This window comes from Ixodes scapularis, unplaced genomic scaffold (assembly GCF_016920785.2).
Source record: "Ixodes scapularis isolate PalLabHiFi unplaced genomic scaffold, ASM1692078v2 PGA_scaffold10__122_contigs__length_95168666, whole genome shotgun sequence".
NCBI classification, from domain to species: Eukaryota; Metazoa; Arthropoda; class Arachnida; order Ixodida; family Ixodidae; genus Ixodes; species Ixodes scapularis.
In genome coordinates, this window is record NW_024609836.1 from 52231041 (window position 1) to 52258298 (window position 27258).

The window sequence follows — 27258 nt, forward strand, 5'->3', positions numbered from 1 at the left end:
GTCGAAATACAAAATATATGTGGCGCGAACCATTTCAATTATATATGAAAGCAGTTTTTGTTCACTATTTTAGATCGAAAAGAAAGAAATGTAGTTCAGAAAGTACGGAAACAAGAAATGACACGTCGACATACCCGCCACCAAGCGGTGGAGAAGCCGGCGCATACTAGAAAGGTGTCGTGGGATCAGGCATCAACGAGCGGCGAGCGTAGAAAAGTCCCGGATGTACGTGGCGGCGCTGTGGTCGTATGGTTTCGAGGATATAATCGGTTCCGAGCGTTCCGAAGGCTTTCGGCGGGCACGTTTGGCAATATGGCAGCGCGAAGTGGCTCCCGTTCTGGACTGATCTTTACCCCGTCTTTGCTGTCGTTTGTGGCCAATGAAGCGTCATGCTGAATTAGTGTTTAATCGCGCAGCAAATGCAATGCGAACCACCCTGGCCGCCCGCTTCATCTAGCCTACCCTGCACATGCTTTACTGGCGCCCTCTGGGGCCGTCGACAGGGAGTGCGGCAACCTTGAGCGCTCGATGAGCCCACTACCCCTCTTCTAGTTCACGGCCACCGAAGCCAAGACCAGGGATGTCATGAAGGAGGTAATTTTTTTTATTGTTACCGTAATTTAATTTTGCCCATAACTTAAAAAAAAAAAAAAAAGCGAAATTCGAGAAAAGTTTTACTGTGTTACTCCGTTCAGAGCGTTCAGGTTCGGCGCAAACTAAAAACCAGTCAATAAGTCGTTGCAGGGCGTCTTTAAAGAGCAAAAACAAATTACCGACCGTGTATTTCCCAAATAAATAACATCAAAGGCAGCCATATGCCCCCCAAAAAGGTAGATTTCCCGCTCTTTAATCGGGCCTTAATTAGAAAAGAGGGGCCCCGCGATCATGATTATGCTTTATCCTCCCCAATCCCTTCAGAAAAATTTGAACGGTTAAGCGTGCTGGTGATCGCTGACAAAGTCAAAACGGAAGGGAAGAGCTTCAGTTGCTCCGCTTGTAACGGAAGCTAAAGCACGACGGAAGGCATGGTCACGTCTCCACCGTGTTGCCATTCTCACTGTCGCTGACTATAGATTACGAGAAGGAAAGCGGCTCGTCGAAGACAAAGTAGACGACACGGGCTGTCATCGTCGTCGTATCGTCTGCACTCCTGTCTTCAACGCTGCCTCTTTCCTCATTCCTACTGTCGATGGCCAGTAGCGTCACACAAAGCAGCCTCGGCGAACGCAAATTTCCCTATTGTAGAAGATTACCCTACGTCGTCGTCGCGCAATACGGGTACGTAACACGTTCGCGGCGCTATTCGAACGCACAGTAAAATTACTGCCGCAGTTGCGCACGCAGATTTCCAGTGAGACCCGCCGATGGTGTACACGGACGACGCCCCTTTGATGACGTCAGCGGGACCGCCATAACAAACAGAGTCGTCGCGAAAGGGGACATGTACCTAGAAGTAGAAAAAAATATCCGAGAGAGCGAAAAAAAAAAGAGAGAGAGGGACGAGCTGATGAATAAAATGACCAGCAGTCGCGCAAGATCACAATTAGCCCAAAAGGCAGGGGGCAAAGCTCACCCCCGGGTGCATTTCGGGAAGCTCCCCCGCAGCTAAAGAACGAATGTAAAACGGTAAACTATCCATTCCCTGCCGCGGCGAGTACAATTCCAGTGGCGGTGTTGGTAACGAGGGGAGAGAGGGAAAAAAGGGAGAGGGTGCGGAAGTGGGGAACGAAAGAGATAAGCAGCCTTCCCATCTTTTTTTGTTTTCCTTTTCTTTCTTTCACCTTTACTATGGAGCAAGCCGCCCAGACCCCGATCAATAGGGAAAAGAGGACCACACCAAATTAAGTAGCCTTACCCTTCGCCCTCCTTATGCCAGTTTAATATAAAAAAGCAAAGTCATAGAAATAAAACGACAGTCACGTGTTCTGCATCGAAGTTAACTAGAAAGAAAGGTGAGGGAATCGGCGGTCTGTATGCGAGGGTTCGTGTATTTGGCCTCCGGTGTCGGGAATAGCTCGCAGCTTTCGCCACACAAAGCAGCGTCCGTTTCTGTCTAGTGCCCACATTAAACGGCAACGATGCATCTTTATAAGGCGGGAGACACGTATTCGGACAAATCGGGCTTTCATTCGCGGTAAGGGGGAGGGGAGCGACATATTAAGCGGCTACGAAGGGATTAGACGCCGGTTTGTGTAAGAGGCGCACATTCCGCGGCGAGGACAGAAGCGAAGCAGAGGACAGGGAGCGAGGTGGACACGTACGCAATAAGCGGCAAGGAAAATTAAGAGAGAACAGGAGGGAGAGGGGGTTGATCAGAAAAGCAGGGAGGCGAGAGAGGAGGACTAACATGGCAGAGAAGACGCTAAGTAATTCGTTAATTAAGGCCCCGCTGTCTCATCTTGTGGCGACTGAGAACCCCTAATTTTGTGTGATCTTTGCTGGACGTTTTCGTTTTGTTTCGTTTTTGTTCTTTCTGTGCGTGGGGCATTGACGTGTACCCAGTCAGATACGCCTGCTGGATGCTAAGCAGACACAACAAAAAAGCAGAGAGGAAATCGAAGTCATCCGTTTACAATGCATATCTGAATCCGTCTCGTTCGTTCTGTCACGTGGTGTCGGTGACGTCACGGTGAGAAAATGGGAGACTAGGCGTTCGCTGTATCACTCTCTTCCCGAGCGGAGTACACGAAAGTACTTCGTTCGCCAATAGATCCCATAGAAAAGTACGACTTGCAGACGGAGAGGAGTTTGCTGCCACTTCCCCGAAAGCAGCAGACGAGTATGCCATACCGAGACACCGTTAGTTCAAACAAAACATCGACATTGTTTTTTTTTTTTTTCTTTCTTTCTTTTTCAAAAGGGGAATTGCCTGGCATTGAACGGTATCGTTTAGGTTAATTCAGTAAGCGAGCTGTTTCCACTACCAAAGTAGTTTCGATGGCAGCCCTTCGGTTTTACGTGAAGAATAGGAAAAACCGGCGATCGCGTGTTCGCGCTAACAGCTCCGCGCAGCGTTCTTCCACCTGTACGGCAAAACGTCGCATTCACTGGCCAACCCGCGAAACGCTGTCCTTCTCCTCCTCTCTCCCGCTGACGAACCCAAAAAGAAAAAGGGAAATATTTTCGGCGCTGCTGAAACCATCGCTAAATGGGCGAATGGATGAATACGGCTTAAACCTTTCGAGTCGTACGACAGCTTGCGCCGCCTGGCCAGTGTTTCCTTAATACAACATTAACGACAAGTCGTACTACCCAGTTAAAACTGCACTTCAAGGCCGTGGCTCAGCGAATCCGGCAGCCAATTACTCGGCGCAACACGCTACTGCCGACGAAGGGCCTTAGATGACAAAACTCAAGCAATTAAATGTGCCAACTTGAAAAACACAAAAACGCATAAATTACCCCCTTCTTTTTTTTTTTTCTTCTTTTATGATTTTATTGTCCCGGGATTTACTGTAAACGCAAACGCATGAAGCTTTTCAGGCAGTCCCGTAAGAAGCTTTAGTGCCTACAAAAATAAACCAAAAATCACACGCTTTTTTTTTTTTTTACGGGCGGGTTTGTTTTTGGTGGACACCATCAAATATAAATTGGGTTTCCCAAAGACCGAAGTGCTCAACTAACACAATTAAAAGACCGGCTCAACTTTAGTTTCCTGGATCCGTTCATTCTTTCGAAAAGGGAAGAGGTAAAAAGAAAAAGATAAAAACATGCGTCGCAGCCCTTTATTCCGACATTCTAAACATTGATTAATGACATTTAAATGAAGAAAATAAGCCAAAATAAAGCAACAAGATCCGCGTTTCTACAGTTTTTATATAGCGAACGACTGGAATTCTGTGGATGATGAATCCATAAAATTCTAGTCGCTCGCTACATAAAAAAAAAAAAAAGAAGAAAGAACGAAGGAAGCCAAGTTCAAATAAAGAATAGACCGAGCGAGCATTACGAGGATATAAAAATATATATACGAATATACGAGAAAAAAAATGGCCGACAATGTTTATGTATCTTCATATTGTTTCGAGAGTTTCTCTCGGAGGAGGGAGGCTGGATCTCAGCAATGCGTGGTGATATATAAAATACAACGAAGAGGGAGAGATCATATAAGCAGACGAAAGTCGGACCCAAAACAATAAAAAACAGAAAACAAAAACGGGACAAGTCAAAATTACTCTACAAACATCCATTAATCCCGTAGGGTGACGGCCAGACAGATGGCGCGCATTCCGCGGTGCCGGCTGAGTTATCTCTACAACCACCCCCCCCCCCCCCTTTCCCTCATTTTTTTAACACAAAAAAACAACAAAAAAAAAAAAAAATCGCGAAGAAAACAAGTAAGGGTTAACGGATCCGCGAAAGCTTGAAGGCGTATTGCACATCCCTCATCCTCGACCCATAGAACCAATGGCGTCACTTATTATGTTTACATGTCTTGTTTTTGCGATATTCCTTTTTATCGGCCAATGCTCCAATTTCATTGGTTGCGGACCGTTTCTTAAGTTTTCGGCGACATTAACTGACGTACAACGTATTTAACGTGTTACAGGTCACGATACGGTTGTAAAACATCATATATATATTTTTTTTTTTCGTCTTTTCCCTAGGGTAAATTAGGAACATTTCCCACGGCGTCACCCCACCCAATCTGGCAACAATGGCCGGGGGAAGAGAGAGAGAGACAAGAACTCACCTGCTGCATCTTCTCGAAGTCTAGGCAGGGCCTCTGCACGGGCCCGCCGTCCACGAGCGAGAAGACACCGAAGGCCGTCCCACCCCCGCGGTCCTGCCGGTGCCTCTTGCGCGGCGACACGGCGCACACCTCGAAGGCCGGAATGTGCGCGGACGTTCCCCCCGAAGACACCGACGACCCCAACGACGACGTCAGGCCGCCGGACGCTGCGGCGGCGTGAAACACTTTGGGCGGGGGCGACCCGTTGTAGGGCCGATGCACGTGCAGCGGGGGCGACGCACGGAACTCGACGGGCGTCGGAGGAACCACGATGCACCGGTGGGACGACGACGTCGTGTGGCCGCCGCCGGGCGTCATCGGCGCCGTCACCGCACCGGCACGACCGCGGTGGACGCCGTTGGCGAAGCTTCCGTTGGTCGTCGCGGCCGCGCAGGCGCCGTTGAGGACGACGGCGGCGCCGCCCCGACTCCACGTAAGGTCCCGCACTTCCACGTCGTCGTCGTCCTCTTCGTCGTCGTCGTCGTCGCCCGTGACGCCGCCGCCGCCGGCCCGCACGTCGTCGACGCCCGTTGTGACCAGGTCGTCCTCGTCTTCGGAGGAGGTGTCGCCTCCGGCGCCGTCCGAACGACTTCGGCGTAGCGAGGCTGCGGAGACAGGAGGGACACCGTTAGATACTGGGGACAACCGACGTCACAGGCAATTTCTAAGCTAAAATAAAAGTATTTATTTTCCACGAAACGTTATAACAGATTTAAATAAATTAAGCATAGATACCGGGCACAATCGACGTCAAAGCCACCATCAAAGTTACGGCCACGAACGGCTTACCAATCGTGCTGTTCACACAGAGCCCATCGTGCTGTTCAGTCAGAGCCGGAATCCGTCATGTTTGACGCATTTCGGTATAGGCCGCCGCGTATGTGGACCGGTAGCCGGCAAAATTTAGCGGACGGTCGGCTCTGTGTGAACAGGACTGAACAACACTTTAGGCCTCGCGTGAAGCTTTATTTACTCCGTGTGACCTTATGACGGACCACACCGTACGTTAGGAGCCGCAAGAGCCAATCCAACGCCGGCTGAGTGTCACGTGGCCTTCGGGAGGGGCACATCGACGCGCCGGGCGCGTGGTCACGCGATGCCTTCGCAGCGCTGGATTGATTGGCTTCTGAGGGTCCGTAGCATCCGCCGAGGTCCGCCAAAAAATGAAGCGCCGTGTATAGACCGACTAACTCTCTCACGTCACGCCACTACGGTGTCGCTGCTGTCGGCCCTGCCCATGCGCAGACGCTTCACTCCTCCCGAAATTGGTTTCTGTGCACCTGGTGTGGGTAAAATCGGGCTGGTTTTGCACACAGTGTAGTAGTATAATACGTTTATCAAAGGGACAATGAAATTATTTTTTTTCTTCAGCTTTTTTCCTTCTTAGCTTGCCTCCCATACTATAAAGCGAAATGAGAAATCACGTGGTCGCGATGATCGATGACTCCAAGTTCCCACCGTGCCTATTAAGCACACCATAAAACTTGTCATTCGCAAGTGATAAGTTCCGTCACGACACTCATTGGCCACGAACGTGAATGCAAATATTCGCCCACGAATTGATTGTTGGGGAACGCATACGTCCGAGTGACGCGCTGTTCGCGTCCAATACGTGAGCTGGGTACGGCTGACGTGCTTAAAGGGGTATTCACACGAGGCACGCGCATCCAACGACGAAAACGTCAGGCTTTGCGATGTGCAAAAGCCTTGCGTTTTCAACTCGTGATGCGCGCGTGCCGGGGAGAAATCCCCGGGATTTCTCCCTCGTGTGAATACCCCTTAAAGAGCGGAGAGTTTCCGAAGGAAAGGAGATAAGAAATAGTCCGTTACATTTTTCTACGTTTCGTACCGAAAAGCAGGCTTTTGGTTTTCTACCCTCGTGCACTAGTTTTCTCTTGTCCGACTCAACGATATGCGATTAGTACACTCCCAATCTAAGATAGTCCATCCCAACTCAACATTCATTTCGTAGTAACTTTGAAGGAAAGCTGAAACACTTCCTTAAAAAAATGATAGAGGTTGATTCTAGCGGTTTTATACGGTGAATCTGAATGTCACGTTCGTTTTCCCCGAAAATGGTAACTAAACCCGAGGAAACACGAAAAAGCTCCAACCAGCCGTGACGTCATAATTGAATCTTTGGACCGCCAAGCGTGTCGCGAGAGGGCCGCGCGTGCCATTGCAAGCTTGGAGCTACATTCCCCCGCACTGCCACCACTGGTGACGTCTTTTTCTGCCCTTTTTAAAAAGAGCAAGAATGCGCGCGTGTAGCTTTGATAGGCGCTGAGGATGAGCGAGAGCGGAAATTCCGAAAACTCCTTTTGTGACGTCACGCTCCGGGAACAAGTGCCTTCAGCGGTACTTTGAAAATCACTTTTTGCAGCCCCCATGCGCCAAATTATAAAAAAATTAATTTCGATATTCGAGATTGAGGAGGCCAAGTGAAGATTTAAGCGTGTTTCTTCAAATACAAGACCGCTTCAGCCTCCTCCCTTCAATAGAAAAAAAAAAGACCGACACAGCTTGACTACAGTCATCTGACGAGGATGCGAGATGGGGAGGTGAGACATGGTGGAGGGATGTCATGTTTCGCTGACCCGACGTAGTCAAGGAGCGAGTCCATGATCAGCTGTTTTGCTTCGTACTTCTTGTCTCGGGCTCAACCCAGTCTTCAGAGCGCAGAGCTGGTGAAAGTTGCCCGAATGTTCTAAAGGCCGTCATTTCCTTCAGTCGCCGTTTATCGCGCCCCATCCCACCTGCATACCGGGAAAAAAAATGGAAGAGAGCACAAGAACCGCAGATGACTCTCGGTCAGGGTGGACCACCAGCGGTGCATCTCGCGCCGCCAACGCCTTTCTCGCGAGGTGTGGGGGGGGACGGGGGCCCACAAGGCCTCACCTCACGGGGCCGGGAAAGGGTCCGGTAGCGGAAAAGGCGTGACACCTCCTTGCCGCCCCACTGCGGGCCGCTTCACGAGCCACGCACACGCCACCGGAGGGCGCGGTCCCCACACTACGTTCTTCCGTTTCCTTTCGGCTGGAGGCCAAAGCCGAATGCCGGCCCTAACCAATCCCCCGTAACAAAAAGAAATAAAAAAATAAAAAAAAGATACCAGGTGATTTATATTTTACCACCCTAAAGGTCTTCCATTTGAGTCAGAAGAGCAGTTCACACAACTGGCCTTGCTTAGAACTGAGCTCTTTTTTGCAACATCTCACGACCAGAGAACACACTGGCACGGCTGGCACCATCTATGAGACGACTCTGGAACTGCATTTCAATAAACCGAAGGGGAGGTCTTGCGGTCGTTGCGAGATCAAATGTGTACGTACTATCGAGAGAACTGGTCGTTCATAACATTGTCAGAAGTTTTTCGAGCCAAGAAAAAAGAATGGTGTGCGAACAAGATAGGCGGTACTATACGAAAACTGTAAGTGGCCCACGAGAACTCGCTAGACGGCGCCAGTGGGTTCTATCGACGCAAGATATCTCAAGGCACACGGTCCTAAGCAGCGGCAAATGGTGTGTGAACCAGCCTTGGACCGAATGCGTAGGACCGCTTGTGACCGCTTCCGACCAGAGAACGCACCGGAACCCTGGCGCCATCTATCAGCTCGACATGGAACTATGTATAACTGAATCGAAGGCTTTTTTTTACAGCATAGACAAACTGAAAGCCACGCATTATGTAGGAGAAATAATCGGTCATAACGTTGTCCGTCTTTTTTTTTTATTTTTTTATTACAGTAGAGATAGTTTGACGCGTAAACAATTTGAAAATACACGTAGATGGGAAGTGAATGTCTGCTTTCTCCTCGTAAGCAAGTAGGGATGTCGCGAACTTTCGTCGAACACGAGGGTCTACTTGGGTTGCCAGCTGTTTCTCGGTGGTCGCACAGACGTTACGAAAGAAATCCTAGTACAATCAGTCACATCGTAAACTTCGTGATGCGAGGTTTCACCGAACATCGCCCTACTTGCGATGTTTGGTATTTCCCGGCCAGGCGATGGCAGGATGACAGTGATCGACTTCATGACGTGTTTATGTTGAAATGAGGGAAAGGTAGAGCTGGGCGTCGATTAAAAGTTTTAACCCGATTAATCGCCACATTTTAATCGATTAATTAATCGATTAACCGGTCTCGTTAATTTCTATGCACATTTAAAAATGCTTTTTTTACATACAATTTGAATTTCGAATCAACCTATATGCGTACTTGACAACAGCTTAAAGACACGCACGCTCACAAATAATTACTTAAGCTGCATGAGGCAAAGAGGTTTGTTGACATTTCCGGCAAGATCGACCTCCCTTGATTATTCAGAACAGTTTATGCTGCGTAAACGGACAGTCGAACTTAGTTGACGTGGGCGGGACAAGTTGAAACCTTCTGCAATTGTCTCAAGTAAAACATTGCGCCCCTAGGGCAAACATCTAAAGTTTTTTGTTTCTTTCATACACGCGTACTCGTTCACGTCTGCGTGGTGAAAGTTAAATTTTCATCCCTTTAGTTTCGTCAAAAATTTATCGATTAACCGGTGAAAAAACTGAATCGCGATTATCGATTAATCGGCACGATAATCGATCGACTGCCTTGCCCTAGTAAAAGGCAAGAGCGATACGGTTTTGTATCGCAGCGGATAAGAGCGTTCGCGGTAATATGCGGAGGCGAAAAAAAAAAGTCGATGTTTTGAGTAACGCCCACCAATATCAAAATAAAACACGATCCGAGCGAAAAAAAAAAATCGAAACAGTACAACTTTTCGCTAACTGGAAATCTAACTGGATTTCTTGCTGAAAACCTGAAATCCAGTTTGCAGAAAACTAGGGACGGAAACAGACTGGTAAACACAGCAGCACTCGCCATTCGCGACTCCAACGAAATCGTCGCCGCGTAGCGACAGCGCCGAGAAACTCAGGAGAGGAGGTCGTTTCGACTCTGTCGTCTGCTATCGCTGCTTGGTTCTCGTTGGCAGCATAGAAACAAACATCGTTTCCAGTGATTATTTTTATCATTCCGCCGTGTCATTCCTACCCACTGACTAGAAGAAGGTTTCTACCGTCGAAAAATCGCTTTGCTTTGAAATGCAACACTGGTTTTACGCTGCAGTCCAGGAATCTGCGCCAGTCCGCATTCTGAACGACGAAAACGACCTCCTTTCGTCCGCCATTTTGCCTGGGCAGCGCGCCCTCACTATTTCGCTAGAGTGGCGAAAAGCTCACCGCCTGTAAACCTGGCAAGTGCGATCACCATGATGAACGTGACCGACGGGTTCGCACGTCTGATTTGACCTCAAGCACCGTGGCCACTCTTGACGCCATATGCGCGTTCAATATGGCCACCGCTTGAGGCCATATTCGCGTTTAAAAATCACTTCTCGTATCAAAATAAAATATGTGGCAAATGAAAGATACTTTTTTTATGCGTTTTATAAAATATTCAGTCGTTTGCAGGCTTGTGTACAATAAAAAAACGTGCACGGTTGTACAGAGCTTACTAACAGATTATTAAGAAACACGCGCGGCGGGGCTTGCTCCTTTGGCGGTATGATCGTCTAACGCCGCAATCTTGCGTTGCTTGATATCTCTCTTACAGTATACGGCCTTGGCGATGCTTTTCCTGCGTTGCATCTCGGATCGCGGATGTCCGATCACATCGTTTTCTGCTATCCGAGCGAGCGTTATGGAACGCGACACTTCGAGAGAGAAAACAATAACAACAACGTTCGATCGCTTCTTCCGACCGCTTCCTCGCCGATCCCTCCGCGCCTGCCAAGGCTAACGGGCGGTCTATGCGGACCGGCGTCCACGGAACCTGTCCCCAAGCTCGGGAGCAATCTTTTCACAAAAGCCCCCCTGGCCGCTTTGTACCTACCGCTCGAGCTTGCCAAAAGAGAACAAACAACCAATAAAAAAAATCCGGTTCTTTTCAAGGACGCGCTGCAGCATGCAGTTCAGCTCGCGAAAACAAAAACAAAAAACAAAAAAAAAACAATGTTTTTTTTTTTTTTTTTTTGTTCATTTAGTTTCCACAACCTCACCGAAATTGGCAATGGCGACTGGATACCGTCACCATTGCGGCCCCTTTAAGCGTAAAGGCTCGTTCACAGAGTTGCGTCGACAGCGTTGCGTCGTGCAGGACAGCGCCACCCCACTGGATCGTCGTAAGGGTGGCCATTGCAACAGCTCCACGCAACCAGTGTTAACGCAGTCAAACGCAACTGTCTAAACGAGACTCAAAGCTCGAGGCCCATTATTCCCGAGACCTATTCACCCCTTAAAAAAAACAAAAAAACACTGTATTTTTTTTAAACACGTATAGTTAGAAAAGAAAAGAAAAAATATTAAAACAAATTTTTTTTAATGCAATATTTAAGCCGCCCGACGCGATTTAGGTGCAGAATGTGGAGGTCGAAGCCCGTTAAGCCCCGCCCCGTGCTTACATCTCTCACTAGCTGGAGGGATGACTGACGTGTGAAAGGTTGGTAGTAAATTCGAATCTATGTGACGTAATAGTGTTTTCATCGATTTTTTTTTTTATCTTTGAGAAACAAGTAATCTAGATAGAGTCAATATTGTTTGCAAAAATATCTCGGGATTGCCTTTCCGCCTCGGTTTCAAACGATACTAAACATGGCTTGCCGGTGTTAGCGGAGTGCTAAGCGAACGTTGAGCTCGGCTATTTATTTATGAGTGCGGGTCATTTTGAGTTCACGCAGGTGTTTAGAGGAAGATCTCATCAACCGACACAGTCTGCAGCAAGCAAACAACTGTCACAGCTAAGTACGGGCCTTCGGAAGCACTGAGCGAAAGCTTGTTTTCGTAGCGGGGCTAAGCGTCGTGATCGCGACCATGGTTTCAATACGGGTAAGAATTTGCGAGCCAATCGGCTGGAGGCCATCGGGCGTTCGGCTCGCACATCAGGTTAGTCCAGGTACGTTCCCGCCATTTTGCTTCGAAAGGCAAGTAGCTCAAGTTTTGCAGTACACCTGGCCTGCCAAAGCGAATAATTTTTGGTCACGTTTTAATCGCGGGCAATACCCCTCTCTCACCCTGCTCGTAGATGCCACGCGAAAAAAAAAAAAAAACGTGAAACGACAGCATATTTATATTGTTGATTTTCTTTTTTAGTCTTCTCGGTTCCATTTTATTGCTCATCAAGTGAGGCTGACAGCCGCTTGTATTGGACCGTGGCTCGTGCATGGTGGAACGCTAGAACGCCGCTTTCATGGTCGTGTCTTGGGAGCGCTGTTAACGTTTTTAGACAGGGGCGAAATAGCAGGCGAACGAGCGCGAAAACGGACGCCGACGGGCAGCGTTCACGTCCGCGTACTTCGGGCATGGCAGACGACGATAGATTGTGCTGAAATAGGCAGACGATACCGGAAGATGCCGCGGGTCTGCTCGCATAAATAACAGGTGTTGTCAGACGACAGACAAGAAGCCGGATGTCGCGAAAGGGAGACATTAGGCTTGTTAGCGTGTTCGGCCGAGCAGCCAAGCCAATCCAGTAGTAAAGAGCGGGGCAACTGATTTGTGGGAGGGACTTAGAGCGGGCCGTGACCTCCACCTAGATTGCGTCTAACGGCGTGAATATTGCGCGATTTTTTTCTTCTCGTAGAAAAATATAAAAAAAAAAGTCCTATATATGCCTAAAATTTTTTTTTTTTTGCAGTATTTTTTTAAGACGAGTTTGCAGCCAAAGCTACAAGCGCGAGCTAACCCGTGCTCCTAGCTTTCAGATGTGCATTTCTAGCGCGAGTACTCGCTTGGTGGAAAAGCTTTTGAAAGCAGCGACATCGTGCTCTCATACTTGTGGCATGGTTGGAGTCCCAGCTCAAGGGTGAACGGTGCAGAGAGTGACAAACAGCAAAATCTGGCGCTGGTCAACCTCAAGCACGTGCACCGTGCAAGCGGAAGTACCCTTTGCAAGGCTTGTTGTAGTCTTGCGGCTCATGAAGCAAGCAGGAGTGACTGCAAGCCCGCCATAGACACATTCGTGTGCATGATGCACGTGTTTGAGGTTCGTCGGAGTCGGCTAGAGTGCCTTCGTACATACGCGCTTTTGTTCGAGTCCTGACATCTCAGCCATTCTTCCGACAAGAATGTGTCACAATCATGCATTTTTCGTAAACACGTTCCAGCGGCGTGGGGAGATCACACGTTTTACCGCATACCAGAAGTGACGACATTTAAGATGGCTGCGCCCTTGTGGAAAAGGTGCGCTTTAGCATCCTTCACGCGTGGTTAAGGTCGTTCTTGTGTAATGTCACCCCTTCCGTGAGCGTTTTAGTTCTCGTTCCATGCGGTCTAGCCCTTGTTATGTACGGCGCGTTTCCCTGTACTTGCGCGTGTCCACAGTGCCAAAGAACAGACGCTACGGGGCACCCACCTCTGGCATCGCGGACCCTCCTCTGGTTGGCCTGCGACCACTTGCGCTTCTCGGCCGAGCCGGCCCTGTTGTTGATCACCTCCAGCTCTTCCTCGGAGCTGTGCTGGTCCAGCGTGTGGTCGCTGTCGCTGGGCAGCGCCGAGTCCAGCGCCACGGGGCTCGGAGACACGGCCACGCGGGCCTCCGTCGCCACCAGGCCGCCGGGAGACAGGAGGGTCACCACGGCCGAGGGCACGGGAGGGGACGGCACGGGCTTCCTGGTGGGCGGGGCCTCAACCGCCGGGCCACCGCCGTTGATGCTGATCTGCTGCGGGTGGCGCCGCCTCTGCGGCTGGTGGGACTGTTGGTGATGGTGGTGGTGGTGGTTGTGGTGGTGATGGTGGTGGTGTGGCGGCGGTGGTGGCGGCGGCTGCTGCCGGTTTGCGAACCTCGTCTGCTGGTACAGGACTCGCCGCCGGCCCGGCGAGTGACCGCTGCCGTCCTCCAGTTGGATGCTGTGCTCCATGTCTGCGTAGATGAAAGAATATTTCCATGTTAGTTATTGATATACTTGTTAGTGAGCGCGTTGGTAATGATGTAGGTTTAGAAAGAGTTGTATACGTAAAGACAGGGGACGGGACAACACATCTTTCATTGATACTAATAACAGCGACAAACTTCATTTTGGGATTCTCGAGTGGCGGCGGACGGGTGACGAGAGGGAGGGCGGGGGCGGGGGGGGGGGGGGGGGTACCAAATTTAATTTTACCCGGCACATACACTCCAAGGAATCGCTGAACCAATAGAAAAGGCCCAGTGACTTGTATAGAGCCTCTACTTTCTCAAACAGCGCTTCAGAGAGCCCAAGGATGACGTTTCACGCACATAGGCCATGCCCATTGAAGTGCCACGGCGCAGAGTACTTATTTCCGTGTCTATACATATGAGGTTTATGTAGATAAGGACGCTGCTGAGTTATACCTATCTATATATACGCCTATATAGACAAAGGATGCTCCGGATTTCTTGGGGTGTACCATCCCTGGGAACTTTACCGCAATAAAAAAATAATCATACTATGACAGTCAAAAACACTAAGTTACAGTAGTTTCAGGCGGCTCTGGTAGAGTCGGCTTGGTCGGGCCCGCATTTCTTGGGGTGAGAGAATATATGCGCCTCTGTCATACTTTCACTTCCTCTCTAAAAATAAAGTCATTCTAGCAAAAGTCTGAAACGCCACCGCAAAAACCCGCCTCGGCAAATGGGTCTTTCGTATTGTTGAAGACTATACTCCCAACTTTAACGGCACCGAGATCCAAAGTGCGGGCTCGCTTTCTGCTTCTCAACATGAGTCTAAATGCAATCAGAACAGTAAGAATAAGCTATAAACGAAACAACAATTAAAAAAAAAAAAAAGCTTTCTCACATTTTTGAGGTACGCGGGATACATACAGCTACAACGAGAGGACAATTCCTTTCGGTTCGCGAAAACTACGATGTGATGCCGCATTGTGGCCGAACGCTGTGCACAACTGCCGGGGAAGGGAGCGGGTTCTACGCGAACAAAGTGTCGACGGGCGAAAGCAATCAGCGATGTCACAACGCGAAAACTCGCGCACCGCGAACAATGGATGGGTTAAAAGCGAGGCGGTGACGGTTAGAAAGTGCGTGAGACAGATAGAACGAAAGGGCCGAGTAGGAGACAAACGACGATTAAAAGCAAGACGGAATCTAGAGAAGGCGAAATGTTGAAAGCCTACGCGGCGACGTGGCGGTTCGCCCGTTTCACTTTAAAAGATGGACCGCTGCCAACGCCGCGATCCCACCAAGCCGATCAGTCAGCGCTCAAAAGTGCATCGTCACTACGTGGAGCTCGAGTTCGTCTGCTTCTTTTTACAGGGGTTGTGGCGACGTCAGAACGCCGAGCTCCGATTGGCTCTGATGGAAGGATAGGGGGTAGACCTCAAAGCAAGCTGCCTTGAGGTCTACCCACTATCCTTCTATCAGAGCCAATCAGATGCTCGGTGTTCTGAAGTCACCACAACCCCTGTAAAAAGAAGCAGACGAACTTGAGCTCGGCATACGCTCGGTGTCTTTGACGCTCTGCTATCGCCAACTAACCCAATCACTCGCACGGGGGACTCGTACACATGACTTTAATAACAGCATATCAATCACGTAATTATTTATGAAAGAGTAAGAAGAAAAGCGCAGGACACATCACCATAACTTTCGTTTCTCTACCCGATAAAACCCGGTCCCCACTCGAAAACGTCGAGTATACCACTTGCAGTGACCCTAGTAATTCAACCTTTCACAACAAAGTGAATGAAGTATGATGCAAACAACGGGTCGAGAAAAAACGCGTACAGCCAGCTGCTATTTTTTGCAAGTTAAAATTCGTCACGACGTTCCGAGCCGTAGCCAGCTTTCACGACGTCCCAATAAACACTTCAAACTAGTGACTTCCAAAAGTGCGCAGTTTAAAGGTATTAATTGTTGTTTTTCCCGGCACGCGTCTTCTAACTTATTCCCGTGTGCGGACTCGGAGACTTCAGCGAATGAACCGCAGACAGCTTCCATTACTATACAACTGGCTACAGGAGCACGACACCCGGGGAGCGCTTCGAGCTGTGACTGGCTGGAAAGGGAACACGTGACATGGACTTTTGCGGGGCTAAAAAGCTCACACTTATAATTCTTTTTTTTTTTTGCTGTTTTGAGGATGGCAAGAATGCGTGCATAGCTTTAATAGCTGCTGAAGATGCGCGAAAGCGAAGATTCCGAAAACTCCTTTTATGACGTAACGCTCCGGGAAGGAGGGGCTTCTGCGGTACTTTGTGACAGATTTCTCTGCAGCCTCCGTGCACCAAATTGAAACATGTTCTCGATATGCCTGATCCTGGAGGGCAAATCAAGACGAGTGTTTGTACTCAAACACAGGGCTGCTTCAGTTTCCCTCTCAAAAGAACACGTGACTTGTCAGAGCCCGAACTCGTTGCTCTGACAGGTCACATTAATTTCAACTTCGTGGAATCGCAGCCGGAGAAAGGAATAAGCATCCTCTATTAGGCAACACCAATTAATTCTTTTCTCCTTTTATTTTTCTTTCATCCCAAGCAGCTGCCGATTTCACCAAAACAATTTTGTTTTGTCGCCACTTTTTTTCATATACATTTAGACGAAGAACTCGAGCTGTCGTTGTGAACGAACCCTCAAGACCGAGGCAATGAATGCCTAGAAATATATATTAAACAAAAAACTAATAAGATGACGGCGCAATCTGAAAATCCTGGTATTGTCTCAACCATATACTCGGCAAACAAACCTAGTCCGTCCGTCGGCCGCTTCAGCCGACGGACGGTCAAGCCGCTGTTTCTCTTTTTTTTTTCTTTTCTTTTCTTTCTTTTTTTTTTTTTTTTTTTTTGATTCATACATCAACATCGCCTTCTCCAGATTCTGTTAGGCCGGTGACTATAGCTATAGGGTACGTTCTCGAGAGTTATTCGATCGTACTACAAATCGCACAAAGAATCCAAAAAAACAAAGTGTAATGAAACTTTTTTTTTTCACAAAGATGTTTTTAGGCAGTACAATCATCCCCAAATTTCGTGAAGTTAAACGTTAAAAAGTAAAAATAAAAGGTGCAATAAACTAAAACTTTGTATAGACATTTTCCACAGGGGCGCCGCCATCTTGATTTGTCGTCACTTCCAGTATGGGCGACGACAAAATAGTAAAACGTTTCAACCTGTAACCAGTAAAAAAATAGAGGGGAGCCAAAACGAGAATGTGTGACGGTTAGGCTTATATCCCAAATGTCTTCTATTGGCGTGGCGACGGCAAAGTAATGTTTTCGCCCATACTGGAAGTGACGACAATTCAAGATGGCGGCGCCCTTGTGGAAAAGGTCTATATCCTTTACAACGGGTGAAAACGGACACAAGCCGTCTGGTTGTCGCCGCTAGTCACATCGTACTACACAAGCTCGGACCTGCGGGATCTGTTTTGGGGTGTTCATCTCCCAAGAAGCTTTCGAGTTGTTTGTACCATGTGGTGGGACACGAGAATAGCAGAGGAGAAGCGCCAACTCGACAGATTGCTTTTTTTTTTTCGCATTTTTTTATTGGAAAACTATTGTCTTTAAATATAAGTATGGTATATGAGCGCCACCTGAAGACATCTTTATAAAAAGGTTCATTCCACTCAGATTAGTGGCTTATTTGAATTCGTTCTACAGTCTACAAGAACACGAACTGACACCGCCTGGCGGACGAAGAATGCAATATTTATCGGGTTATCTGTCATTTCCGTTGAAAGCTATCTAGACCATTAAGCGCGTGTATGTTCTCTTTCACATTGTGCGAGCATCGGGAATTGTTCTCTAAAACGTTTATAGACCAACTAAGCACCCTGACGTCAGGCCACGGCGGCGGCGCTGCTGTCGGAACTGCGCATGCGCAAAGTCTTTATGTCACGTGAATCTGGTATCTGCGCGCGCACAGTGCCCACACCTCGTGTGTGGCGAACGTGGCTTGTTTGTAAACAGCGAGTTGGTGTACTAAAAAAAAAAGGAAACTATATATATATTATTTTTGTTTTAAAGTGCAGATTTTCTTGACTTGAAGTCGGGCAACACTGGTCAAGAAGTTGAACTTCGTCAAATTTTGTTCGAAATTCCGAAGGTTCGTCAAACCAGTCAAAAGTTTGCAACTGCCCATCCCATCCCATCCCATCCCATCCCATCCCATCCCCCCCCCCCCCCCCCCCCCAAGGACGTCTCACGCACCTCTTCGCTGACAACTACGAGTGACTCAGCTTGATTTTACGCAACCCGGGACCGATACAGCAACAAGTTTGGCAGATTTCGTCAAGAGCGTCCAAGACAAATAGAACAGCGGACCCGACTTTTTCTGATTTTCTTTCGTCGTAAAATTAAAAATAAATAAATAATAGAGATATGATTCACCGTGTGAGTATTCAAAAGTTTATTCTTCGGCAAAAAAAAAAAAAAAAAAGAATAACCTAAAGAAAAAGAAAAAAACCAAGCGCACACACACAGAAAAGAACTACTAAGACGAGAAAATATTTGACAATCTCGTCAGTGGAAAGCCTAAGAATATCGTTTCGAGGTTGTCTGGCACCCGAACAATGGGCAAGGACAGCTACAGATTTTGCGCGCACAGAGGTGAGGCAATGTCGAACACTCAGAACGCGTCTCTGACGTCCGTATCTTCGTCTGTCTTTCAGAAAGAATAAAGGGCGATTCGCACACCTGCGTCGAGTCCGACCCAGTGCGAGGGTTGCTATGGCAACAGCAGCTTCGGCTCCATCGCAGCTGTCGCCATAGCAACCCCAGCACTCGGTCCGACCCGACGCAGGTGTGTGAATCGTTCTTGAGAGAGTGCCATACAGGCAGAATCACCCCAACTTGGACTAGCATGATCGTTTGTGCACGCGACTGTGTATGTAGCGCATGCCACGAGTGCTCAACTTTTGTATGTTTGTGTTAGCTTATCTCTATGTGTGCGTGCACGGGCGTGGTGTGTGTGTACACCAACCTCTATAGAGCGTCCAACAGTACGTTTTCGCAAAAGAAAAACCAATGCCCTACCGTATCTGTATCCTGATAACGTATCGACAACGCCATCCGTGATACTCTGCCCGCGATACGATTACACACCCGTGTACAGCGACGGGCTACCGTGTAACGATAAGCGCACGCGTTACCGTGCTACGGTAGCGCTTGAAAGCTGCGTCGACGGTACGCGAAATCGTTCTAAAGTCCGAGGACCTATAGCCGCATTAGCGCAACAGACCATACCTTGGACAGCCAACGTTACAAGTTTCTCCGCGAGGCTAGTGCTGCAAGTTATGCGAACACGCTCACCGCGTTGCCGATTATACGCTCGGACGCGAACAACAAGATATCTCCTTGAGATATCCGCGTAACACACAGCCGCGCCGCAGTTTCGCGCGCTCTGGGGACGCAAAAAAATACGTCCCCTGCGCCAGACTTGCACAGTACTAACTACAAGCAATCAAATTACTCTTAATCGATTACCTTTGAAGCAATTTTGTAATGATTCGAAGTAATCGCACGAGAACTTTTCAAGATACTACATTACTCCTAACCGTCGCTCTTTTTCCCTCACCTTTTTAATGGCGCCCTTCGAGCAACTTCCCTACCGAGGAATGCCTCAGCCTCAGACAGGGGGATGATTTACCGAATTTGGTGGTTCCAAACCGGGGAGAAAATTCGTCGTTTGGAAAAGTTAGGGGGTACTTTTTCTTTTTTTCGAATAACGGCCTTTTAGATTTCATCTCGAGCGATCAAGTAAAAGACTTCTCAGCCAAGCGTACTTGTCATAGGCTCCTTTCTTCGAGTAGCGTGTACAAGACTGCCTCGCGCTTAAAGCCGCGTGGTGGAACGTCCGTGACCCCGCGCGAGGCTTCCCCGTATCGCACGCGTTCATGCACAAGAGCGTGTCCGCGCCCAGTCCGCTGCTCCGAGCCCGTCTCGTCACTTTCAGCGAAAGCAGCGGACCAGAAACCTTCGACACAACGCCGACGAGAGCTCGCTCGGCACGCACGCACGAAGTACGCCTAGTCACGGTATGCCCCGTTTCATCTTACCGTGGACAGCGCCCGATGCTACGGGCCATCCCTGCGCTGCAAAACGAGTCACGTGACAACGCGCCCAGCGCGTCGCTGCGCTGCTCGGTAAGATCACGTTACGCTCCCGCGGCATTGAATCGGCCTGGACGGCTCGTTTCGTCGCGTTCTCCGCGCTTCGTCGTATAACGGCGAACGGAGTATATAAAAGAAACGGCTGGCCAGCGGGGAGTTACAAACTAACCGTACGCGAATCGTTAGACCGAGAGAAGTTACGGAACGGTCAGATAAGCAAACGACGAGGAAAGCGGACCGCCGATGACGAGCCAGCGAGAGAGAGAGAGAGAGAGACGGATGACCGAAACGAAAGGAAGGTGAGCATCATTAGAGAGAGGGGCTGGTTTCGCTTCTCGGAACACGGGAGTCCGGATCAGGAAGAAAAAAGAACACAGTTTCGGGGTAGCAAAGTTCCGCGGTACGCATTTCAAACAGTAGCATTAAGAGCGAGCGGTTACTTCCACGAGGAAGTTTTTACACAAAATGGGCCTAGAGCTAATGCTTAAACGACGCCGTCGTTACTAGGTGGCGCGCCATTTCGTGAAAAAAATTTTCATTAAGGAAGAAAAAAAAAAAGAAGAAAAATATTTATACGCTGTTGGTCCCACGCTAATAGCAACATAAGAGAAACCTCTTTCCAGCAACACAAGTCCAGAACAGCTTCCCGTCACGTGTCGTGCTACGTCATAGGAGGCTTTGGCTGTGTCTACCAATAAAGTGAAGGAAAAAAAAAAAAAAACATTCGAACGCAATAACAATGCAGGTGGACGTTAAGACGTAAAGCCCTAACCGAACCAATGAAATGAAAGCAATAGCGGCGGTTACTTCCAAGAAATCGATGTTTCCAGCTCCAGTCAAAGCCCACCACGGCAAGGGCAGAATCGAACCTGCAATCGAATACAGTACTTCTTTTTAAAGAGGTTGTGGGGAAGTAATGCGTACGAGAAAAAGACATGTGACCGAATAGAAAAAGAGAGCGGTGGTCAAAGAAAGTAACGCGGAGCATCACCAAACCACCGCTTTCTATACTTCCTGGACTACGAATACGTACCACCATCAGGAAAGTAAACAACTTTCGGAGGCTGCCCAGTGTTAAAATAAAAGCAATAAATAAAATTAGGAAAAAAAAAAAAAAAAAAGGCAGCAAGATCAGGGAGGTAAGCGCGCGTGGTAAGTGGCATCGCCAGTGACTTGGAAGCGGAACGAGCGTAACAACCGGGAACAATTTCCCGGTTATTACGACCGTTGCACCTCAGTCATGTTAGAAAACAAGAAAGTGGGATCGGAAATGCTCAGCCAAGACTTTTATTTTTCCTCCGTGCTAACCAAAAAAAAAAATAATACCGGCAGAAACGGGAACGTTGCGAGCACGTTCGGCCACTTTTCGCGCCGCTAACACGCCGACAAACCGAGTGAATACATCATACATGCATCCGCGGGGGACCCTAGAAGCACGACCAGATCCGCGAACGTGTAGGGAGCGAGGAATACGGCGGGGCTCACGAGAAGCGTTCGCATCCAACACCTCATACGCAGCAAGGCCCCAGTGCTGGGTTTTCCCACGTCACATAGAGGAGGCCAATGCAGGACGCTGATTGGACGAGAGAACACCGTATACTTTGCTTCGGCTCAAGTCCAGACGCAGCCGGGGCTACGAGGTAATCGAACCAACTAAGCACCAGTAAAAGCGGAAGTCGCTAGGCCTTGTATTTTCACGATTGGTGCAGCGATAAGAGAACACGTATACGGAAAAATAACGAACGCTTTTTGACGCTGTCTGATCGCTAACCTCGGCTGTGACTGGACGTAAGCTGAAACGAAGTATACACCAACATGCCGCCGTGACGTCACGCCGCTGCCGTGGCGCTGCTGTCGCTAGTGCGCATGCGCAGCAGGTTCGTTTCACGCAAATCTGGTTTCTGCATACGGCGCACGTGCAGTGCCCACCCCTGTTGTCGGTAAACGCTGACTTGTTTGTTATAATTGTGCGGATCTATAGTTGCATGCAGTCGAACTCTAACGCAACACCATCATAAGTGTGTTTCACCTTATCGTGGCTGTGGGTTATCGTAAGGTGAAGCACCTAACGATGGCCCACAACGAATGCTACGAGCCGCTAAAGCCAATCCAATCCAATGCCGCGTCAGTGTCACGCGAGCTTCGGGAGGGTCGCGCAGTCACCTGATTGGCCCGGATAGCTTCAGCGTCCGCTGCGGTCCATCGCAAGGTGAAACAAGTATGGCTGGTTCCGACGTTCAATGCCATTACCCCCCTCTTTTTTTTTTTTTTCTTCTTTTTTAAAGATTTGTCTTTTTTTTTAACACACAAACGTCAGTTGCAGAGCCATAACTAAAAAAGAAATAGAGAGAAAAGATAAAGATATACATGTTTCTTTCCCGCCATCCAGCGATGTGTGTGTTGGCCGAGAAATAAATGCCCGCCTGCCGAGCAAGGGGAAAGGAAGGCACCGGTTCGCAGCACCGCTCGAGAACGAGAGAAACACGATACCCAAGGCGAAACGTACTACACCTTGGGCTACACGGGTAACAAGAACGCAAAAAGAAAAAAGAAAAAAAAAAGTAAAAACCCAGGAACGAAGAAAAAAAAAAACAACTAAAGACCGAACGTACGGGAGAAAACGCGGCCACCGATTATTTGAGACGATCGCGAGGCACCGCGTACGCGCTTCCTCCTCGTAGTCTTCCTGCAGACACGGTTCTGCCGACGAGAAAGCCAAGAACAATTTTAATTTTCCGTTTCCCTTGCTTTTTCTTTTCTTTTTTTGGTGCGGCTGTTGGTGCTTGATTCCTTCCCCGAATCCCAGCCAAAGAGCTCCCCTGCTATGCCCCCCCCCCCCCCTTTCACGTTTATATGAAAGAAATAATACCCTGAACTCAACACGGTGCTCCGTGTAACCACAAAACTCGCACGCGTCGGCACGAGTTTCCACGCATGTGTTACACGGCGGAGTTCCTTCCCACACAACTCACACGATGGCGTTGGGTTTCGATGACACGATGGTGCGAGTTTCCACCAAACCTGGACGACGATGAAGTTTCCACTAAACGCACCTGATGGTGCGGGTTTCCACATAACTCACACGATGGTCTCTTTCCACAAAAACACGCACAAGGGCGCGAGTTTCCACGAAATCCACACAATGGTGCGAGTTCTGCAAGAAAATCACGCAATAGCGCGAGATTCACAACAAAGACACGATGATGCGAGCTTTAACAGAACTCACATAATGGTATTTCTGCTAAACTCACATGGTGGTGGGAGTTTTCGCAAAACTCACACAATGATGTGAGTTTACACAAACATCACATGGTAGTGTGAGCTTTCACAAAACCGACACCTTGCCGGAGTTTATAAAGAGTTTCCGGTAAACTCATAGAGCAGGGCACTTTTCGTAGACCGTGCCCCGCGAGCGCTCGCCCTAGAAGATACGCCAGTCCCTTCGTTCATGTCCTTCTCGTTTCCCAACGGTACGACAGAGGACGGTGACGCTTCCGCAGCGTCAATTTACCCATCTCGCGACACTAATGCGCACCATATTCACCCGTCTACAGTCTCGACCACATGTAAGCCAAAGAGGCGCGCGACTCGACGGCGCTGAACCCGTGATAACGTCCGCATGGCGAGAGCAACGAGGGTTCCTCGCACAAACAGATCTAACAAATCAATGTGTTTCGGCATATCGCTAGGCCGAGAGACATGTGTGGTCCGCTACGAGGTCGGAGATAACAGTGCGGATGATGTTACTATTGTCATCCCTATATATATTAACATACTTTTTTTTTTTTGGTACCACACGTCGTGCCTGTTCGTAGCGGCTGTACTGGCGTTGAAGTAAGCGCAACATATACGTGACCGGACGTCAATATACCTCTTGAATCCATCAGGCAACATTGGCGGTCGAAATTTCTTAGGCTAGATGGCGCAAACTACCGCCCGTTATATAGGGTACAGCAATTACCATCCATCTTTGGGGCACAAAGCGTGTGATTGGATCCGAGTCCTCGCCGAACGCTGACGTAACGCTCGTTCTCGGTACCAGTTGAACCGAGCAACGGTAGGCTCGGATAATTGGCGATGCCGCCACTAGATGGCAACACGCACTTTTTGATGCCGACGCGCCTGCGACAAACAAAACAAAGAGAGCGAAAAAAAAAAAAAAAAAATCATCCCATAGTCATACATGCCCGTTCGTGTTTGCGTTGTCACCCCCTCTTTGATGGCACAAAAATCCTTGGGGGGCATGACAGCAGATTCGGCAGGGAAATCATAGAATCATTCGCCATGACCACAGCAAAAAACAACGTGTCAAACCCTTCCCTCCTGCTGACGAAAACTGAGGTTGAATTTTTAAAATCCGAGATAACCCTACCACCCTGACTTGCACTTCGCGTGTTTTATCTTTCCTTCTCTCCCCTACTCCTACTGGGTATAGTCGGCTGCTCGCTGTTGAAAATTTACTCGTCTGTTGCTAGTTGAAAGATGTAGTTGTGTTGTCCCTGTTTTAATTGTTTATTCTTTCTTCATCCATGACTTCAACCAACACGCTCTTCTACTAAGCAAAAAAAAGAAGTTCGCCGAAAAGAAAGGGACCCGTTGTTCAGCTTCACCCCGGATAGCACTGCTGTGAGAACGCAAGCAGTTCCCATGTTCCGTATAGGTTTGGTGAGCACTGATCGCGGGTTTTTAACAACACATCTGTAGGTATTAAAATCACACACCCTGTATAACGTCAGGAAGTTGAAGTCGACGGGGTCAGTGGCGCACGAACACGGAGACCGGTCCAGGACTTTGGGCATGGCGCAAGATGCTCCATGCCCAACGTGCTGGCCCGGCCTCCACATATCCTTTGTCTGTTCTATCCTTTTGTCTTTTCTGCTGCCGCCAGCATCATCATCATGATTACAATATTCAATTCATGTAAAACATCAAATTAAAAAGCGTAAAAAAGCGCCAACGTATATCAAATCTTGCCCGTCGCTAGGATAACTACGGAACACGATGCCTTCGCGATCGAGTTGCGATCGTGTAGAGGCAATTTACGCGCCGACGAACCAGTTGACTAGTAAACAGAAAAGCGTCCCCTCCCCCCCCCCCTCCCTTGTTCCCCCTCCCACCTCCAGCGCCAAACTTGTTACGAGGAAATTTGTTGTCTCGAGAAAACGGTCTTTTTCCCCGAGTTGCGACAAGGCAAAACGGGCGAAAAAGAAAGCAGCAAAATACACGTGCCGCCGACGATGCTCGCTAGCGGTCGGTCGATCACATCACGCAGATTACGAGCGGTCTGAGAAAAACAACAAAAAAGAAAAAAAAGAAGACCGTAATGAAAGAAAGCGGAGGCGACAGTCACCACCGTTCCCTCGTTCTAAATTCTCGCAGCCCGTCTTCTTGCGCTCCAATTAAAACCAACCGAGGGGTTCGAAGCACGGAAAAAGAAGAGGAAAAAAAAAAAAAATATTGAAGAGTAAGTGAGCTCGTAAAAGCCAGCAGTCGGATGAAATGTCGGAAGAAGTTAGGGTTCATTCCCGTCTTCATTTTTGTCGTCTCCCCCTCTCTTTTTTGCGACGGAAGAGAAAGGGTGAGAGGGAAAGCGTTCCTGCCAGGTTAATTAGCATCTCCCAAATGCAGGGGACGAGGCGGTGGTGCGCGGACGCGCCAGCGCTTCCCAAATTACTTTGTCTTCCGGCAGGAGATGTCTCTCCTCCTTCCCCCTTCTTTCTCTCCCTTCCCTTCGCCTTCCTTCAAAACCTTCCAAGCTTCACCCCACACTTTTTTCTTTTTTTTTTAGGGGTCTGAGCATTTTGCAATTTAAACTGTGAGGTTCGGAGTAGTGACCCGGTTTCTTGCGAAAATCGTTGGAGCGTTTAGGAAGCGACAAGGGGCGCAAGTTGGGGCACCCGACGAAAAGAAACGCTAAATAAATGTATAAAAATAAATAAATAAAGAGCACCCGCGAGTTAACTGTTTCGCTTATGCTCAAAGTCACAGTAGCGTGTACCGGAGGCGCTGGCGTTCTCGGGCAATCAAAATAGAAAAAAAAGTAATTCTTTGGGGGGTAAATTGCGATTTCCATTTTACTTTTAGGTGTCGACTCCGAGAAAGAGAAGCATGTTACAAAATACACCTTTTTCAAACATAAAAAAAGTCGAACGAGCAACAACGGTGGCAGCCATTTTTCTTGAGCAGTACAAGGGAATTGGATTTGAGTCCTCGTGGAAGTCCCACGGGGCAGCACTCGCCCTCGGCGCGAGCCGAGCCGAGTTCACGTCGAAGGTTGCCGAGTCCCGAACGTCCACTAGCTGTTCCCTCCGAGTACAAGTGCCCAAAACTGTGGCGGTACCCAGATGACTAACGCCGCTACTAGATAGCGCGCCGAGCACTTCTAGAAAAGGGTGTATTGCTCAAGAGAGTCTCTCGACGTACATATCGTGCTAATTTCTTTTTTTTTCCGTGAAATTTTATTTTGTAACGGATAGATGAATGTTAATGGCTGCTAATAACCGGTACAACGTTTGTTCCTAGAGTATAAACAAAGCATTGTTTCTTTTGCCAGCGCATCAAAGCTGCACTCAAACGCCGAAGCCTACGTTGAATTGTGCTCTTTTTTTTTTTTTCTTTTTTTTTTTTTTTTCTGCGAATGCGTACTTAATTCCATTTATTGCTCCAACACGTCCCGAAGATACACTTACCAGGGACTGTGTTCATCATTCAACAACCTGCAGAAATACTACGGCGAAACGCATAAAGCGGACACTGTACTCTCGTATAACGTTACGCGTGGCGTCGATTTTTATATTTTTCTAGGTAGAACGCAGTAGCCCGTAATTGCAGAGACGTGAGTCATATAGGAGAAGGCATTCCTGAAGGGAGGTCGAGATACTGCAAACAGAGCGCGGTCACGGATCCCCCAGACACACCGCGCACACCCGTCGTGCTCCAGGTAAAAGAGCCAATGAGTCAGCAGTTCAATGCACGCTTAGAACAGCTGGCGTAGTCAAAAACAAACAAAAATAGAAGTGAAGCAAAACAAGTGACGTCGGCGCGCAGCATTAATCCGTTTTTTTTTTTTTTTCTTTTCTTTAATGTTTCGGGACGCAAACTTTGCGACGGCGTCTTTCCCTAATATATTATTGCCCCAGGGCAGCGAACAGGTGGCGCCTCGGTCGACTGCTAGTCAGCGCGGCTGGAGGCCAAAGATGGCAACTTTGACAAGGCCATGTCACCGAGCGCTTGGACACGAGCGCTACGTTCACAGTTCGGAACGGCGCTCGGAGATTCGAGCTCGAGTCCAATGATCCCGGCCGCGGGCCGCCTCAGAGTTGCAAAGATTCCCCGTAGCGTGGCGCCCCTCGTCAAACCAAACTTCACTGCCCGGTGGATACATACCTTTTCTACACGGGCGCCGCCATCTTGAATCGCGGTACAAGAACGGCGTCGGGATATTGCCATTCGTTTCTAACGCGC

General features: G+C 48.7%; 1 protein-coding gene across 2 annotated transcripts in view; it reads right to left on the reverse strand.

The window, feature by feature from the left end:
* Positions 1–27258, reverse strand: part of LOC120848907 — a 186331-nt gene that overhangs the window by 85517 nt on the left and 73556 nt on the right. For both annotated transcript variants that reach the window (XM_042288329.1, XM_042288330.1), the window contains 2 exons: positions 13126–13632; positions 4694–5337 (listed from right to left, as the gene is read on the reverse strand). In XM_042288329.1, coding sequence (XP_042144263.1) covers positions 4694–5337; positions 13126–13632 — 1151 coding nt within the window. The remainder of the gene's footprint in view (positions 1–4693; positions 5338–13125; positions 13633–27258) is intronic.